The sequence below is a fragment of the Rhinolophus sinicus genome, chromosome 16 (assembly GCF_057876585.1).
Source record: "Rhinolophus sinicus isolate RSI-liver-muscle chromosome 16, RSI-T2T, whole genome shotgun sequence".
Classification (NCBI taxonomy): Eukaryota; Metazoa; Chordata; class Mammalia; order Chiroptera; family Rhinolophidae; genus Rhinolophus; species Rhinolophus sinicus.
This window is the reverse complement of record NC_142516.1, coordinates 83807223-83827484: the sequence shown is the minus strand read 5'-3', so window position 1 is coordinate 83827484 and position 20262 is coordinate 83807223. Positions and strand designations below refer to the sequence as shown.

Here is a 20262-nt window from a genome sequence, read left to right as displayed (position 1 = left end):
CTTCACAAGGGCAGGGCCAGGCCGAGCCAGTCCTCTGACCTCTGGCCAGGCCTCCACTCACTCTCTGACCACCCCAGGAGGAACCGGGGCCCAGGGTGGGGTGTCAGGCCTCAGGACAGACAGGGCGGGGGCTTGGGGAGAGCAAGGTGACATGGACAAGAGGGAGTGTCGAGAGGGAACCGGGGACCAGCCTCAAGTAGGTGCCTATGATGACTACGCGAGCCAGTGAAGCTGGGCTGGGGCCGTGACCACACTGCTGGGGGCTCTCTCCTCCCGGCTCCATGGCCCTGGGCCCTGGGCCGCACTTCTTTCCGTCCTTCTCCTACCGGGTTCTAAGGAGGTGATGAATGACTGCCCAGGCTGGACACTGAGGTCAGGCAATGTGGTTCTGCATGGATGCGGACAGTTCCAGAGCTGTTATGCACACTACAGCCATGGGGCATGCAGGACCAGTCATACTTCATCAAAATTAAGTAAATGCAATTTGGCTCCTAGGAAGCCCTGTGCCCATGACTGCTAGACAAAGGCCAGGCTGGGGAAGGGGAGGGAGCAGGAGAGGGGGCAGGAGTGCGCCTGCCTGGGGCCAGGGGTGCCTTCTCCTGGGTGTGCCGGCCATCTGGGGTACAGCCAGGGTGTCTGGGTAGGAGAGTGGTTTCCATGAGCAATTACAGAGGTTGGGAGCAGACTGAGCATCCACTGTGCAGGCTGCCCAGATGGCTGTCCACCCTGGTCCTGCGGACTCTCCCTCACCAATACCCTGACCTCCTGGGGGGCTACCGGACTTCACACCTGAGCAACTCAGGTCTAGCCCTACTGCCTGGAGGAAAGTGCTGCCTCATGGGCTTGTTCCCTCAGGAACCACCCAACCCCCCAGCTCCTCCTCCCCTGCAGGGCTCCACCCCTGCTGCCTACTCTATACACCCCAGCCCCCACCCCTACCGCCTTCAGGCTGTCCAGCCACACAACAGCCCCTCCCCTTCCATTCCGCTGGCTCCTAACATGGGTGTCCTCCTATCTCAGCTCATCCATCCCACGCTATAGAGCTCACCTGGCTTCTGGCACTGCTGCCCCTGGCCCATCACACACTTCAGCTTGTGCCCAAACACCCAGTTTCCATCCAGCAGGTCCTGGTGGCCCAGATACCACCACAGCAGGAAAAAAACCCTTTCTTGGCTCCTGGCTTAGGCTGGAGGGGATTGCTGCTGGGACATCCCTGTCACTCACTCCTAGGACTACAGAGGGCCCGAGACACACAGGGTCCATCAGGAATGCAAGACCAGCGTCCCCCAGGAAGGCATGGAAAAGGCCCACCACGACAGGAAGACCAGGTGTAAGGGCGCCCAGGACAGGAAGACCGGGTGTAAGGGCCCCCAGGACAGGAAGTCCAGGTGTAAGGGCCCCCAGGACAGGAAGATCACGGGGGGCCGGGGGGCCCCCTTGGCAGACGATGCTTGGCAGACGATGCTGACCCCTATCCAGCCAGCAGTTCTGCTTCTGAAAGGCAGCACCCTGCATGTGCACAGGACCTGACTCTGCCTCCAGCTGCAGCTATGCCCCACTTCCTGGGACTCTGCTTCTCATCTGCAAAACAGGGCTCAAGGCCATGTCCCAGGACCGAAACTAGTCTGGCCTGTGCACACAGTAAGTGCAGAGGTCAGAGGTCAGGACCCTAGAGCTGCTGGCTCCATGACCTTAGCTACATAGACAAACCACCTTGGTGTCCCTACCTGTGAGGTGAGGGAAGTAACCAGATGCCAAGAGGGTCACCAAAAGGGTGAGTTATGAGACAGACGGAGCCATCCCATGAGCTGAGCATGTTTATTACACAGGTCACATGACCGAGGCCACATGATTCCTCCTGACAAGCGGGGCATAGGGGACAGACACCTCAGGCAGCCGTCAATGGGAGGAAGGACAGGGTGGGTCTGAGGGCACAACATGTAGACGGGTCAGGACCGGGCACCAGGACGCAGAGGCCTTCCCGTGAAAGGAGCGTCTCATGGGATGACCCCTGTGTGGCCCAGTCATCCTGAGGCCCCTGCAGGTTGGTTTTACTGGGGACAGTGTTTGGCGCTGTGTCCTCATGGTCCCGGCTCCTCAGCCATCCCTGAGCCTTGGGCATGAGCCTCATGCCCAATCAGGGACAGCCATGCCAGAGGCCACAGAGGAGCTTGGCACAGCAGCTTAGGTAGAAGCGGCAAGGCCAGGACTGGTGGAGGAACCACAGGAGAGAGAAAGGGACGAGTGGGAGAAAAAATGGAGCGGGGTACAGACAGAGCCAGCAATGAGGGGACACTGACCAGGAGCGTGCCTCCACTCCAACCAGGAACCCCAGAACGTTCCACGTGGCCTGCCCCACAGGGATTTTTGTAGGTACAGTTGGGCCTCGGGAGAAAGAGGTTGCTGAGAGCACTTGGGAAGTGGCAGGCTTCCTCCTGCAGCACTAACAGGAGCAGCAGGGATCCCAGCCCTACCAGACCTGTTCTTCTATAACATCCTGTGGGACTGGCTGAACTCATTTCCTGGCACCCAAAGCCAGGAGTCAGCAGGTCTCAGACTCTCCTCACAGCCCAGGACAGGCCCTGCTGGAAGAGGGAAAGGGTGGAATGCACCTGGGCTGGGCAGCGAGGTCAAATCCTCCCTCAGTGACAGCCCCTCTTCCCTACCCACCCAGGGCGTCTGTGGGAGGAAGTGAGATCACAAATCTGGCTCAAGGTCTCTGAGGGCTGCCCACCGCCAGATCCAAGTAAAGCTCCACCTAGGCCCAGAGGCCTCAATGACCTCTGATCCAAACAAACCAGGGTGGGTGACTGCTCCTCCTCACTGCTGCTGGCCACTGGGCTCTGCTCTAGCCCATGGGACCCTCATGTCTGAGGTGTGGCCCTTAGAGCTGGCCACCACTCAGAACCGTCTTCCTGTCTGGTCACCTGCCCTCCCAGGAGAACAAAGGACAGAGGATGGGTCTCTCTGTGGCCCAGAACAAGGCCCCCACCCTTCTGATGAGAATCCTGGGGCCATGGCTGGGACTGCAACTCATGTAGACTCCCAGCTGCGCCTGCTGCCCTATTGCCATCCCACCCCATCCTGGAGTCGGTGGCCCACCCTCTACCTCCCTCAGAAGTCAATGGCTGTTTGCTCTCTGCTCTCAACTCGGCCCGGCCCCCTCAGATGCCGAGCTGGTCCCAGGTGCCGCCTGCGGCAGCCCCTTCTGACTCTGTCATCACAAGCTGGCACGTGGATGCTACAGTCCCACCTTCCACCTGAGGACCCGGCTGCCCAGGGGACCCAGGATACAGCAGCTCAGGAGCAAGAGCCAGGACGACTATGGACCCGCAAGGGAGCATGTGCGGGGCGGGGGGAGGTGAGCGGTGGTGACCCTCCTGACAGGGCTGTGTCCTCACCCACGCGGCAGCCCGCCCACCCGCCTGCCCGCCCACGGACCTCCTTCAGCTCCTGCGCCACGGAGGCCAGGCGCTCGCCCTCCGACTGCGCGTTGGTGAGCACGTTGCGCAGCTGCTTCAGCTCCGTCTGCAGCTCCAGCACCCTGCGCTCGTAGTACTGCTCCTTAGAGGCCGACTCCTGGATCAGACTCTCCTCCCGGCTCTCGCCATCCGCAGCCACCTTCCTGTGGTTCGTGTGCACCTGGCCAAATGCCTGCGTGGGAGAAGAGACCCCGTGAGAGTGGGCCAGGCAGGCTGTCCTGGAAGGTGCATGGAGCTGGTCATGGAGGGAGCCCAACTCCTGATGGGGAACCAGGCTCCGGGACATGCCCTTCTGCTGCCTGATCTGGACCCATCCGTCATTCATCCTGGGTGACACCGCTGCCCACGCGAGGGGACTGGAGTATGAAGCAGGACTCAAAGCCAACCGACAGGCCCCCATGCATGCCTGATTTGGGGGACCCTCTCTGCCTGCCTAGGACCTGGGGGCAGAGATGAAACTGCGAGATGGAGGGGAAATGATGCCGCCACCCCCAGACCTGGTGAGGTCTTTGGGCTATGAGAGGTGAAGAGGCACAACGTGTGTGTATGGGGGGGCGCTCAGGGAGGAGCTCCCATGGGTGACAGCACCTGGGTGAGGATCCTGGGCTGGCTAGGGCTTCCCGTCATGTCATGTTCCTTCAGGAGAGGGGCCAGGCCCCCAGGAAGTGCCTTTGCTTCTTCCTCCCCACCCTGCACCCCCAGGAGCCAGGACTATGCTGTGTGTCCTTCCTACTGGCCAGCACATGCAGACCCTGTCTCTCCACATGGCTCCTGGCTCATAGAAGGAAAACAAAATTGAGAGAAGGCTACTGAACAGCAAGGAAATGGATGTCTTGAGAAAAAATATGAACATTTCCACTCATTTACTGTGTCTAGGCTAATAGGCTAATATGACTAGACTGCTATAACAGACTAATAAGACCAGGAATTCAGTCCAAGAAAACAACTGGGAAAAGTGCAGAACTGTGTATAAGGATGCTACTAGGCAGGGCTGTTTAAACATGCAAACAACTCGTTGCTCTATAGTGGGAGACTAGACAAATGAAGCGGGGTCTGCCCAGGGTAACTGCTCACCCTCCCGAGGGCAGGTCTTGCCCATCTGCCGCCCCCACCACCACCACCACCACCAACCCAGCCATTCTGTGAAGACACTGGTTCCTTTTCAAACTAAGTCAGCTCAGCCCTGTGATTTCTGTTGCTTTCTTCTGCTTCCACCCTGGTCCCAGGGAAAGCCTGAAGCACAAATCCTGTCTATGGAGGACCTGTCCCATCCTGGGTGGCAGCACTGACTCCGGGGTGCATGCCAGCCCTGGGCCTGCCAGGCTTCCAGAAACTCAGGAAAGCACTGGCCAGCTCAGGGTGTCTCTCCAAAACTCCAGATGAGCCTAAGTAGGCGAACAGAGCAGAACACACTCACAAACCTCAAACTGAAACGCAGGCATCTCACAAGGCATGCTGTCACCCTCACAGGCCACCCTGAGGCACGACAGCTAAACGCTGCAACAGGCACTCACACGCGAATCCAGGCCTGTCAGCTTCAGCTTGCATCTGCCTCACCCAGCTCCCAGCTGGGGGCACTGAGCAGCAGAGCAGCTTTTCAGAGACAATGGAGAGTTGCATCCCCTACCAGACAAGGCCGTGGAAGGGACTGGATCTACCTCCCATGTGCAAAAACTAAAAACAACCGGGAAATTGATGTGAATAACCATGGTTTACAAGTCAGTGGACACAAGGCAGTAAGAGGCAGGGCACAGGTGAGCTCCATGATAGCCCCACTCCTCCAAGAAGGAACGCTGACCACAGAGCAGAAAGCGCGTGACTCTGGCAGCAGGTCTGAGTGGAGCAGGAGGTGCTGGAAGACGGTGGACAGGTGGCAATGGCAGCACACCTACAGACAGAGGGGCCCTGAGTTTTCTCAAGGACAGTCAGTGCCAGCATGTGAAGAAGCCACTGAAGCTGGAGAAGGGCCACCAGCAAGACAGAGGGCACCATCCCATCACTCACACAGGCCCTGGCCAAAGTGGAACCAGGTAAATGCTTTCTGGTCAGTCCTGACCAACAAAAGCGGAAGGGCAAAGCCTGAAAGGACCCAATTACATCCCAGAACAAAGCACGAGCACACACAGTAATAACAGTATCATCTCCCAACAGGGGAAAGCCAGAGCCCAGCACCTCATCCCAGGTAATGTAGCCCACGAAGGGGCAGGGAAGCAGCCTCGCAGGACGTGCAGATGTGAGACTGAGGCCGGGAGACGGCAGGACTGACTGCACAGGTACAGAAGCCGGAGACAATGTGTGAGACGAAAGGGGCACTGGATGGGATTAACTGCAGGTTACATGAAGCAGAAGAAAAGGTGAGTAAACTAGAAGAAACAGCAGTAGACTACCCAAAAGGAAATACACAGAAAAAAAAGGCTGAAAAGCAAAGAGCGTGAGTGAGCTGTGGGACTTCACGAAGCCTGCTACACAGGTAGCTAGAGTCCAGGGCGGGGGGGTGCAGGGGTAGAAGTGAGGACAGAAAATAAGAAATAATGGCTGAAGAATTTCCACATTTGATGGAAACTATAAATTGACAAATACTAGCAACTCATCAACACCCAGGCACAAAAAATATGAAGAAAACTACACCAAGGCACACCACAAAACTGTTTAAAACCCGTAATGAAGAGAAAATACTAAAATCAGCCAACATAAAAAGAGGATACAACTTATAGAAAAGCAAACGGATGAATGACAACGGATGTCTCCGACAAGACTGGAGAGCAGAGCAACATCTTGAAAAAACAAAAACCTATTAACCAGAGTGCTATACACCCAGTTCACAAATAGAGGTGAAATAAAGACTTCAGACATACAAAAGCTGACAGATTTTATCACCAGCAGACCTGCATTACAAGATGTTAAATAAAATCCTTCAGGCAGGAAAAAACAATACCAGATGGAAATCTAGATTTACAAGGAGGAGTGAACAGCACCAGAAATGGTAACTACAGTATGTGGGGAAATATAAAAGACTTATTTTTCCTATTATTTAAATTCCTTTAAGAGATAATTAACTGGAGATTCAATGCAAGCGCTATCAAAATTCCAATGGCCTTTTTTGTAGAAATGGAAATTCATATGAAATTGCAAGGGGCCCAAAATAGCTAAAACAATATTTAATTACTCCTAAGTAATTAAAAAGAACAAAGTGAAAGGCCTCAAAGTCTCTATTTTGAAACTTACCCAGTATGAGGCTCCAGTGATCAAAAAAGTGTGGTTCTGGCATTAAGGAGACAATCTAGACCAATGGAACAGAAGAGCCTAGAAAGTAACCCTCCCACATGTGACCAATTTGTTTTTGACAAGGGCACAAAGATAACTCAATGACGAAAGAATAGTTTTTCAACAAATGGTGCTGGGACAAAGGAAAACCCACACAGAAAATAATGAAGTTGGATCATATACACCATATACAAAAATTAACTCAAAATGGATCAGAGCCTTAAATATAAGAACTAACACTACAATGCTCAGAAGAAAACAGGAATAAAGCTTCCTGACCTTGTTGGCAATGGGCTCTCACATGTGACACTAAAAGCATGAGCAACAAAAGAAAAAAATAGAGAAACTGGACTTCATCAAAATTTAAAACTTTGTGTATCAAAAAACACTATCAAAAGTGAAAAGACAACCTGGCCAGCTCAGGGTGTCTCTCCAAACCTCCAGACGAAAATAGGAGACAATATTTTCAAATCTTTATTTGATAAGGATCTACCCAGAATATATAAAGAATTCCTATAATACAACAATAAAAAGATAAACAACCCAATTAAAAGATGGACAAAGAACTTCAGACATACAAAATAGATATTTCTCCAAAAAACAAACAAATACCCAAGAAGCACATAAGGACGCTCAACATCAGGAGACCTAGTTAGGGAAAGCAAGTCACAACTGCAATGAGGTAGCATCTCATACCCACTAGGATGACTGTGATTTTTAAAAAAGAAAATAACTGCGGGCGAAGATGTGGAAAAACCTATACATTGGTGCAGCTGCTGTGGAGAACAGTCTGGTAGACCCTCCAAAAAGTTAAACAGAACTACCACATGATCCTGCAATTCTAATCCTAGGTATAGATCCAAGAGAAATAAAAATACATGTCCACACAAAAATTTGTACACGAATGTTCACAACAGCCAAAAGGCAGGAACAACCCAAATTCCACCAACTGATGAATGGACAAATAAAATGTGGTCTATCCATAAAATGGAGTATTATTTGGTAATAAAAAGAAATAAATTACTGATACATGGTACAACATACATGAACCTTGACAACATTCTGCTACGTGACAAGGCCCATCCGTCCCAAAGGACCATAGGCTGTGTGACTGCATTGACATGCAATGTCCGAAACAGGCCCTACAGAGGCAGAAGGCAGATCAGCGGTTGCCCTGGGCCGGGGGTGACACTGGGAGGCTGGAGGGGGTGACAGCTAAGGAGTGCGGGTCATCTGTTGGGGCTAATGAAAATGTTCTAAAATTATTTGTGACAGATGCACAAATGTGTGAATATACTAAAAGCCACTGAACTGTACATTTCAAATGAGTGAATTGTGTGGTATGAATTATGGAAATAAATAAAGCTATTAAAGTGCAGTTGTTTTTAAAAGTCAAAGGATGGAAAAAGATAAACCATGCTAACACTCATCAAAAGAAAGCTGGAATGGCTCTATTAATATCAAATAAAGTAGATTTCACAGTAAAGAATATTACCAGAGATAGTCATTTCATAATAAGGAGGTTAATTCACAAAGAGAACATAACAATTCTAAATGTTTACAAACCTAATAACAGAGCTTCAAATTACATGAAGCAAAAACTGATAGAACTGTGAGGAGAAATTGACAAATTCAGAAATATAGCTGGGAGAGTTCAACAGCTGTCTCAACAATCCACAGAACAAGCAGACAGAACATAAGTTAGGACACAGGACACAGACGGCACTAACTAATCTGACCCAATTGACGACGGCAGCAGCACGTTCCTTCTTTTCAGGGGCATGTGGAACATTTACCTAGACAGACCAAATATCTGAGCCATTAGACATGCCTCAAACTTAAAAGGACTCAAGCCATAAAAAATATGTGCGCTCAGCAAAAGAAACCATTGACAAAATAAAAAGGCCACCAACTGAATGGGAGAAGATTTTTGCAAACAGTGCCTCCGATAAAGGGCTAGTATCCAGAATATACAAGGAACTCATGCAACTCAACAACAAAAAAACAAACAACCCAATTGAAAAATGGGCAGAGGACCTGAAGAGACATTTCTCCAAAGAGGACATACAAATGGCAAATAGACATATGAAAAAATGCTCAACATCACTAATCATCAGAGAAATGCAAATCAAAACCACAATGAGATATCACCTCACCCCAGTCAGAATGGCTATCATCAACAAGACAAATAATAACAAATGCTGGAGAGGCTGTGGAGAAAAAGGAACCCTCATACACTGTTGGTGGGAATGCAGACTGGTGCAGCCGTTATGGAAGGCAGTGTGGAGGTTCCTCAAAGAATTACGAATAGAATTACCATAAGATCCAGCAATCCCTCTCCTGGGTATCTACCCAAAAAATCTGAAAACATTTAGAAATAAAGACACGTGTGCTCCAATGTTCATTGCAGCTTTGTTTACGGTGGCCAAGACATGGAAACAACCAAAATGTCCTTCGATAGATGAATGGATAAAGAAGTTGTGGTATATATACACAATGGAATACTATTCGGCAGTAAGAAAAGATGATATAGGAACATTTGTGACAACATGGATGGATCTTGAGAGAGTAATGCTGAGCAAAATAAGTCAGACAGAAAAAGCAGAGAACCATGTGATTTCACTGATATGTGGTATATAAACCAAAAACAACAAAAGAACAAGACAAACAAATGAGAAACAGAAACTCATAGACACAGACAATAGTTTAGTGGTTGCCAGAGGGTAACGGGGGCGGGGGGTGGGGGGTGGGAGATGAGGGTAAGGGGGATCAAATATGTGGTGATGGAAGGAGAACTGACTCTGGGTGATGAACACACAATGGGATTTATAGATGATGTAATACAGAATTGTACACCTGAAATCTGTGTAATTTTACTAACAATTGTCACCCCAATAAATTTAAAAAAATAAAATTAAAAAAAATTAAAAAAATATGTGCGCTGACCAAAGGGAATTAAATGAAAAATGAGTAACTGGAAGGTATCTAGAAATCCCTAAATATTAGCAACTAAATAATAGACTTCTAAGTAATTAATGGGTCAAAGAAGAAACCAAAAAGGAAACTAGAAAGTATTTTGAACTGAATTAAAAATGAAATGAATATGGGAATCCGTGGGATGCCACTAAAACAAGTACTCCGGAGGATATTTACAGCACTTAATGACTGTCAGGAAAAAAAGTGCAATCCAATCAATAAACTCAGCTTCCATCTTAAAAACTAGCCCGGGGACTGTGCAAAGCTCAAGATACAGCTCACAGCCCTGTGGGGTTGAGCCCTTTTAACAAATGAAAAGACTGAGGCTCACCAAGCCAAGCGCCTGGGCTCCATGCACACAGCTGTAAGAGCCCAGCTCCTCACGGTTGGTCTTCTCCTGACAACACTCCCCCCGGCCTTTACTCCAATGGCCCCTGGGCCTTCTACAGGCCGAGGGAAGAAGACCTTCAGGCCTCATGGCTGCCATGCTCCTCACCTCCATGTCCCAGACACCACAAGCTCCCTTGTACTGCACAGCGAACTCTAAAATCCTGCGGGAGCACAGTTTTGAACCTCCACTAGACTGTGAGTTCCTTAAGGGGGAGAGGGGCTTTTTCTCGTTTGGTCTGGTCTTTGGGCCCATATGATGTCTGATGAAGAGTTCAGCCAGCCCCAGTCAGAACACTCTCTCTTCACTCAGTCACTCAACACACACTGCATAGCATCGATAGTGGACCAGGCCACAGCTGGTCACGCCCCGCCTCCCCTGCTCTGGCGGTAGAAGCGTCCATGGTACAGCCACTTAGGAAACCAGTACTAGGTAACACTAAGCACACACTTGTTCTATCATCTCAGTCCTACCCCTACTGGGGAACGCATAAATGTGTGCATGAAAAGACATGTTTATAGGAGCATTATCTACAAAAGCCCCAATCCACAAAGTTCCAAGTGTCTGTCAACAGGAGAAGGAAAACTGTGATACAGTCACAGGACGGAAAACTACACAGAAATGAAAACAAGCAAATTACTGTTATATAGAAAACAGAGAAGAATGTCACACAATGTTGAGTGAAAGCCAGACATGAAAGAGCATATATTGTGCAACTTTCTTTATATATATAGTTCCAAGCATAAGGAAAACTAAGCTATGCTGGTGGAAGTCAGGGCAGTGGTGACCGTTGGGCGAGGAGAGGGTCAGTTCCTGGGAGGGCGCTCGAGGAGGGTTTCTCTGATTCCTGATCTGGGTGTTGATATGTGAGTGTGCTCAGCTTGTGCAAGGTCACACTTATGATTTGTGCTCTATATGTTTTTCCTCAATAAAAAGTAAAACAACCAACCAACAAAAAAAACCTAGAATAAGAGTAAATAAAACCCAAGGAAAAAGGGAATAATGACGATCAGAGTAGAAATCAATCAAATAGAAAAAATATAGAGAAAAATAAATTAAACCAAAAGCAAGTTCTTTGAGAAGATCAATCAACTTGATAAACCTCTAGAGCCAGACTAATTGGACAATATCAAGAAGGATATTGGCACAAATTGCCAATATCAAGAATGAAAGGTGGTAGCAATACAGATATTAAAAAACAAGGGAATGTCATGAACAGCTTTATACCAATAAATCTGATAACTAAGATAAAATGAACAAATTCCTTGAAAGACATAAACTACCAAAGTCCACTCAAGAAGAGACAGATAGCATAAATACTCCTATATCTGTTAAAGCAATTGAATGTGTAGTTGTTAAAAACCCACAGAGAATATGCTGAGCCCAGATGGCTTCACTGATGAATTCTACCAAACATTTAAGAAAGAAATACAGAGGGTGCCAAAAAAATATATACACATTTTAAGAAAGGAAAAAACTGTACTAAAATTGTAATACCCAATATATACCGATAACAAAAGATGAATACAAGTCACATTTGACTTCTGCTACACACAAACTCTTCCAGAAAACTGGGGGGAAAAAAGGCTTTCCAACTATTTTTACCCTGTAACCAAAACTGAAGACAGTACTAAAAAAAGAAAACTACAGACTAAACCCCAGATGAACATAGATGGAAAAATATTCTTCATAAAACTTTGTCACATAGAAGCCACCAGTACATAAAAAGGACAAAGAATCATAATACAGTGGGGCTTATCCAAAGAATGCAGGGTTAATTAACAGTGGAAGAAAAAAAGGCAATGTAATTCAGTACATTAACAGACAAAAAGGACAAATCCACATAATCATCTCAAAAGATGCAGGAAAAAAAATCTGACAAAATTCAACACCCATCCCTGATAAATACAAATAGGAGGGAGCTTCCTCAACCTGATCAAGGGCACCTTCCACACACCTTACCGCTAACATCATTTAGGCGTGAAAACCGAGTCCCCCTTTGCTCAACACTGCACTGGGATCCCCAGCCTGCAGTGCAACGAAGCAATCAAAATCAAAGGCATCCAGACTGCAAAGGAAGAAGTAAAACCGTCTTTAATGATGCATCACATGAAAAATCCAAGGACGTCACTAGAATAAGGGAGTGTAGCTAGGTTGCAAGATATAAGATCAACATACAAAAATCAAACTTATTTCAATATACTAGGAGTGAACAATCAGAAAGTGAACATTTTTTAAATTGTATTTACAATAGCATCAAAAATATTAAATGCTTATGTTTAAATCTGATGGAAGATACACAAGACCTACACACTAACAACCACAAAATATTGCTGAGAAATTAAATAAATGGAAAGATACACCTTATACGTTGTTCATGGGCCAGAAGACTCAATATTGTTAGATGTTGATTCTTCACACATTGATCTTTCAACTCATCACAATGCCAAATAATATCCCAGCATTTTTTCAGTAGAAATTGACCATCTGATTCACATGGAAATTCAAAGGACCTAGAATAATCAAAATGACTTTGAAAAGAAAAAGTAGGAAGACTACTTTCTCACAATCTAAGCATGTATGTGAGATATGACTTCAATACCGATAAAGCTTTTAGTAGTTAAGACAGTACAGCACTGGCATAAAGAAGACAAACAGATCTGAGCAGAACGGAAAATCCAGAAACAGACCGAAACGTACGGCCAACTGATTTGACAAAGGTACAAAGGCAATTTGGTGGAAAAGGGATACCTATCCATACCTCACAGCATGTATGAAAATTAATTAAAAATGAACCACAGGCTTAAACATTAAAAGTATAAAACTTCCAAGGAGAACAAGAGAAAATGTTTGTGATCTTGGACATGACCCATAAAAGAAAAAACTGGTCATCTGGACTTCAAAACTAAGAACTTATGCTGTTTTAAAGACAAGAGAATGAAAAGACAAGTTATAAACTAAGAGAAAATCTTTGCAAATCACGCATCTGATAAAGGATTTGTACCCAGAATATAAGAACTCTCAAAACTCAGTAAGAAAAGACTACCCAATAAAAAAATGGGTGAAGCCAATGCACAGATACTTCCCTTAAGAAGATCTACATACAGGAAGGACGACACAAAAAGATCCTCGACAGGGGACAATGAGCAGATACTACACGGCCCTGCCACCAAGTGTCCGCATGAGCTGAGCAACTGGAATTCTCCTACACTGCGGCTAGGGAATGTTAAATGGTACAGCCACTTGGGAAAATAATTTGGCAGATTCTTAAAATCTAAGCATGTATGTGAGATATGAAACAGCCACCCACCTCTGAGTATTTACCTCAAAGAAATGAAAGCACACGTCCACACAAAGACTCGTATAGGGGTATCTATAACAGCCAAAACAAAACAAACAAACTGAAAACAACCCAACGACCATCAATAGGAAAATGAATTTTTTAAAAAATGTGTGGTGTGGCCACACAACGGAATACCACAGGCAGACCTCATTTTATTGTGCTTCACTGACGCATTTTTACAAATTGAAGGCAAGACCCTCCACCAGCAAAACGATGCTGACTCGCGTTATCTACTCACTTAATTTCGGTGCTCTGGAAGGGAACCTGCAGTCTCTGAGGTCTGCCTGTACTCGGCAATCAAAAGGGAGCGGCTACTGATAAGCACGTATCAATTCACCTCAGAGTTACGCTCAGTGGAAAGCCAGACAAAAACCACAGTACATGCTATATGATCTCATTTATATAAAACATTAGAAAATGTAAACAAACGTGTATCGGTCACCTGGGGAAGAAGAGGGACAGCTTACAACTGGGTGCAGGGCACATGGGTGGGGGATACCTTCATTGTCTCGATCGTGTTTGACCTCTTGAGTATTACACCCATATGAAAACACATCAAACTGAAAATTTATCTATTTCAATTACAGCTCAATAAAGCTGTTTAAAGACAACTCAGGTGTTTTAAAAACGTCCTACCCGCAACCTGGAGAATGTGAACATAGAGCCCCTGTGGCTGCCCCACTCCCAGGCCAGGAGGCTGAGGGCCAGGGAGGTGGAGACCCCTGGCCACCGCCTGAACTGCTTTCCGACCAAAGCACCCTCACTCCCACCTCGCACCATCCTGTGCGACCTCAAGTCCATCTCAAAACTCTGCCTCCCTGTCCTGGGAAGCGCTCAGAGCAATGACCTTCATTCGCCACCTAACGGGATTCCCGCTGTGGGTGCACTTGTCCTCACAGCTTCCCGAGCCTCACTGGCACCTCCCAGGCCAGTGCCCCGCTGCCAGGCCGTCCACCGCAGCCCTGCCCACGACCCCCCCAGCTGCTGTGGAGAAGAAGGGCAATGCCTCCTGGACTACAGGGCACTTGTCCAGGCTTCGAGGAGTTAGTGGCAGCATCTCTGTGATGTCCCTCCAGGGCAGCCTTGGTGTGGGGATGGGTGACTGCTGCTCCTGACAGCGACGACCAGCCCACACCCTGCCCACCACCCTGCAGCTGCCCAGACTGGACGAGCCCCGACACAGCCCGGGGAGCCTAGGCGTGAAGTCCCAGCCGGCCTCCCTGTGGACACTGCACAAACACCTGGGGCCGGGGCCAGGGCCAGGTGGGGTGGGGCCAGCGGCCCAGGACACGCTTCAGGCCAGGACTGAGAGTCACAGGGGCTGCAGAGGCAGAATTTCAAAGCCCAGCATGGTGGGCAGGGGAGCGCTCAGCAGACAGAGCAGGAGCAGCTGAGCGCAGCCAGGCAGGAGGCCCTGGCTCTCTGGCCGCTCAGTGGGTAGCTGGAGACCTGGAGACCATGGGGAGGGCCCAGCAGGAAGGCCCAGGGGGGAGCAAAGGGCTGGGTGGGGGTAAGTCAGGCCGGGGGCCTCTGGGACCAGGGCACTGGCATACAGCAAACAAGAGCGAGTCCCCTCGCTCACCCGGGGACCCGTGGAGATGAGGCAGTGTGGTCCCCGTCATGAGGTTCAGGCTCTGGGCAGCCATCCATCACAACGTGCTTCACTTTCCTCCTCTACGACCTGGGTTAGTCCCCCACCCCCTACCCCCGCCGGGCACATGGTGAAATGTGTCAGTTACAGCGCTCTGACCAGACCCTCTACGCCACCCCCAACAGCAGAGCTCCCTCTCTCCTCTCCAGGGATCCCCACTGCCTCCTGATGTGGCACTCTGGCCACGGGCCTCCCCTCACACACACACACACACCCCTCAGTCACACACACGTATGTACACACATCCTGTACAGCATCCTCCCTGCTCCCACGCAGCCCACCCCCTTCCCTCTCATCCCCACTCAGCCTCAGCCTCCCGAGGAGCCACTCCCTGAGCTCTCTCATGCCATCCCCCCGGACCTGGCCAGCACTGGGGGGTGACCAGTGCAGCCCATCTCTGGATAAGGATCGTTTGAATCCAACAATCCAGCCCCCCACGCAGGGGGCAGCAAGGAGACACGGAGGTCTGGGAGGTCTAGGCGGGAGGGGCAAGGAGGCCGGCCCTGGACCACCCTGACCAGAGCAAGGAGGCCGTCAGGAGAGCCCAGAGGTCCAGGCTGAGTGAGCCCCCCATCCAGTGGGCGCCAGCAATGCGGCACGGCGTAGCACAGCAGCTACCCTCAAGAGAGCCCACAGGGTGATGCAGCTGGACAAGGTGCCAGCACTCGGGGTACCCACAGAGCAGGACCAATGGGGATGGAGTGAGCATGGGGCCCCAGAGCGGTTCCACCTGGGGGTCTGCTGAACTGGGCACCGCTGATGAGGGCAGGGGCTTGGTGGGGACACCCTGCAATACAGCAAACCTCTGCTCCCCCGCAGCTGGGACCCACCAGCAGATGGGCAGCCCTCCTCCTGCCTCCAGTGGAACCAGCACCTCCAGAACCAGCATTTCTGACCACCATCAACCTGCTGAGACCCTCAACAGTCCCCGGGGAATGAAGCAGCACATGGGGTCCTCACCAGACACCTGGGCCCCCACTGTCCGACGAGGCCAAGACCCAGACACAGAAGGAGACACAGAAGCAGAGGCGACAATCAGACAACAGGCCTCCGTTGACCACCGAGGAAAAGCACTCCGGGACCGGGGTCGGCACACTGCGGCCCCACGGGCCGCCTCTGGCCCAAACCCGATTCTGCAGGAAACTGTGCTCAAACACAAATAAACGGAAAAGCAGGCCAGCATGACGCTGGGGCCATCGCCTGGAGTCCATGGGCATGAGAGCGGGGTCCCAGGCCCACACAGGGGACAGTCAGCAACCCAACAGGAACCAAAAACCTGGTGTCTACAGGGAGAGTGTGGGTTTTCCAAGCAAAAGGTCTCATCTGCCTCTCCATAACCCGTTGGCTCAGGGCACAGGTTTCCTTGGGAGAGAAGGTCCCTTTGGAGAGGCCATGGCCCTAGACCCCACCGCACCCCCAAGGGAGGATGCAGGCAGCCCCTCTGGGTGTGGCACCAGGGCAGGGAAGGATGGGAGGCTGGCAACAGGGAGGCAAACAGGACTCTTGGTACCAAAATCTGTGTTAGTTATGATTCCCCAGAGAAACAGAACCGAGAGCCTAATACAGAGATTTATTATAGGGATTGGCTCAGCTGGTTGGCAGGCTGAGGTCCCACCATCGGCCGCATGCAGGCTGGAGACCCACAAAAGCCAGTGGTGTAATTCAGTCCGTGTCCAAAGGCCCCAGAACCAGGAGTTCCAATGCCCAAGGGCAGAAGATGGGCATTTCAGCTCAAGAAGAGAGAGCTCGCCCTTCCTCTGCCTTTTGTTTCATTTGGGCCCCAACGGATTGGCTAATGGTGCCCACGGGAAAGGGGTGGGGGTGTAGGCATCACTGAATCCAACACTGACATCTTCAGAAAACACCCTCACAGGCACACCCAGAAGTGACGTTTCACCAGCAACCTGGGCATCCCACAGCCCAGCCAAGTTGACAAATAAAACTGACCACCACACAAGCATGGGTCTATCGTATGGATATCAACTCCACAGCTGTGGTGTGAAAGCAGCTACACACCTGTGCAGGACTGAGTAAAACAATCTTTATAGGATGAGGCCGAGGGCCAGACAGGCCCGCAGCGGCCAGCAGTTCGTTGTCACCTGACACCCACCTCTGGGGCTCATTATAGAAAAACTGTCGGTGTACGCTGGAAGGCCAGCCCCGAGCCAGGTGCAGAGGGGGAAACGTGCATCCAGTCAGAGCTGGAAGGATGGGGGGTGCTCCAGGTGCAGGGACAGGGGTAGCCAAAGCCCAGGGACCTGGACAAGAAGCCCTTTCCTGCTCGGCCATCAAGACCCCAGCACCCCTCAGGCCGGGGAGCAGGCAGGAGCACTGTGGAACTTGCCTGCTGCCTGAGCTCCGTCATGGCTGTGGGTCCGGGCAGGTCCCACGCCGTCACTCAGCCCGGCTGTCTGCGGTGGAATGCCCAGCCCAGTGCTGACGCAGGAGGCAGGAAACAAACCACGTCGAGCCCATTTACGAGGAGTGCCAGGGCTTGCAGAGTGACCCTGCGAGTGTCTGCCCCTCCACCCTCGTGGACCAGACCCTTTGGCCCCCATAGGGCAGTGTGTCTGCTCTGCAAGGGCCTTGCTGTCCACCCATCAAGAGACAGGTGCGGGCCTCTGTGCAGGGAGCGCTGGTCATCGGCCCCAGTGCGCAGAGGCTACGTCTTCGCCTGGCACGCCTGTGCTGGGCCTGGAAACAGTTCCCCACGGAGGCTGAGAACAAGCCCCGCTCCTGGGCCCAGCAGAGGGCCAGGCCTGCAGGGTGGCACCTGAGGCAGCAGGCACAACACAGGCCGCGCCAGGAGCTGGCTTCCACATTCCCATGAGGTAGGCACTCTTCCAGGAAGCAGTTCCCAGGAAAAAGGAGGGATTTGGGATTCTCAACGCCTTTGTTGTTGCAACTCCTAGACTGACCCAGCCCCACCCACCAACAGCAGGTCCCACCTCCCCCTGGAAGGGCCACCAGCCTGCAGGGGTTCCCAAGCTCTCCCAGCTGCCTGTCCTGCCCTTCTACTGGGCTCCTTGCCTGATCTTCATCTGCTCCTGGGACCAGGGGCTTGGAAGGCCCCTGACGTGCTGCCCCCGACCCGCTTTCCTATGCAGACTGGGTGAAACCCCACCATGTGGCTTCACCAGGACCTTACCAGGGGGCCTTCAGAGCCCTGAGCCCTGAGCAGTGATGCCTGCGCACTGGGGGCCTGGCCTCAGCGGGCGCTGCTGGTGCAAGGGTGCACACACCCAAAGCCTGGCAGCCTGGGGAACCATCACATGACCAGAAGCACCGCCCCCTCAACTCACCCATGGGCTTCATTACTGATCAGCAACCATCAGTACCACGGCCTCTCTATCCCCCAACGAGCATGAGGAGCCCCAGAAGCATCCAGCACCACTTTCCCAGTCCAAAGGGTGTCCCTACCAGGGCCCTTCCTTGGGGAGCAGCCCCTCAGAGCAAGTGTGCCCCGGGAGGGTGCGGGCCTGGGGCAGAGCTGTACCCAGGGCGGCTGGTGACAGGGGGGACTCCTGCCAGTCCCGCTGCATGCAGTCACCACTGCCAGCACACTGCCCGCTGGACCTGCTGCCAGCCCCACCTAACGGGCTGAGGCTGGAACTAACTGCTTCTCCATGGAGGGAGGGGATAGCAGCCTTGGGAGCCCACCTCCCTGCCCTTCCTCACATGGGCTGAGCAGGGAGCTGGACTGGGAAGAGGAAAAAGCAACTCAAGCCACACGCTGTCTGCCACAATCTGTTCAACAGATACTGATCAATTGATGGGTCCCCACAAAACTGGTTCACAGAGCCCCAGGGCTTCATCACTCGCTAGAGTCCAAGAACTGGGAAGAAGGCATGGTGGGGGCACCTATGACGCGAGGGACACAGGCAGGCGTCCATGTGGCCAGCTCCCTCTGCAAGAGCCCTCAGCCCTGCAAAACCCCATTTCCACAGGACGCTCATCAAACTCAAGAGGGGGCTCAGGCCTGTGAAGCAGATCCAGACACAAGCTCAACGATATTATGAAATAAAGATTGTCTGCCCTTAAGAGATAAAGTCTCTGTCAAAGGCTGATCAAACCTCTCAGCGTGGAATCTGCCCAAATGACTTAGTCAAAAATACATAGTAAAGGCAGACATGCAAAAACGTGTTAACTAGGGATCTGGAACTTAGCAATCACAATCATTTAGCAATACACAAACAAATCCGAATTAGCGCTACAAAGAGAGGAGAACAGCAGGATGAAGGGCACAACCTTCAGGATGGAGCTTTCCCCTAAGGAAACAGTATAACAATGGGATGGAATGACATCACCGTAATATAAACAGGGAAGAAATGCCACACACAGTGTGCACTCACCATAGAACAAAATAAAAAACATATATTTAGCAGTTTTCGTACTTCTAAACCCATCCTTAAAAAAAACGTATTAGCATGCACCCAAACACATGGAAGCTGATCTCTTCAATTCTGTCTGAGGGCACACAAACAACACGAAGAGGAAATCCAATAAACAAACAATAGAAACATCTCCTTTCAGAACCTGGGCATCACTGCCAAAGCCGTACTCTGCTGAGGGAGGGGCTGAACGAAAAATACACATTAACCATAAAAGAAACACAAACACTGAACAAAGTAACGAGGCTCGTCTCACACCGGGGAGGGGGAAGTGACACAAAAGAAAAAAGGAAAAACAACTAAGTTAGTGTATTTTCTCAACCTGGTAATGATTTCGGCCTGGTGGACAGTCTGTGTGAAGCTGCATCACTAAACCAGGGATCCATCCACAGGCCAGCGCTTCCCCTCCCCCACCCTGGGCTGGCAGGCTCCCCGCGTGGCAGGACAGGGGCTGGAACCCAGAGCTTCTGTCCACTGCCACGTCCACTTATAGCAGGAGACAGGACGGGGTGGGGGAAGGAGGGTGGTCACTACAGGCTCAATGGACATGCCGCAACTCGTACAGCAGCTCCACCAATCCTCCCTTCAAAGGGGGGGTTCCTGGACACCCATGCTGACCGGGCACGAAAGACCTCAGCGAGACCTCGGCAAACAGAATCAACAGTCTACCTTGAGAATCATTCACATGCCCCAGGAACACAAAACCAGCGGCACCCATTCATTTCAATTTAAAAAATACTGACTGGGCATCTGCCAGGCCTCAGCAT

General features: G+C 50.8%; 1 protein-coding gene across 2 annotated transcripts in view; it reads right to left on the bottom strand.

Moving 5' to 3' along the window:
* The window catches only part of BICD2 (BICD cargo adaptor 2), a 57201-nt gene that overhangs the window by 18586 nt on the left and 18353 nt on the right, over window positions 1-20262 (bottom strand). For both annotated transcript variants that reach the window (XM_074330165.2, XM_019713832.3), the window contains exon 2: window positions 3442-3654. In XM_074330165.2, the coding sequence (XP_074186266.1) occupies window positions 3442-3654 (213 nt within the window). The remainder of the gene's footprint in view (window positions 1-3441; window positions 3655-20262) is intronic.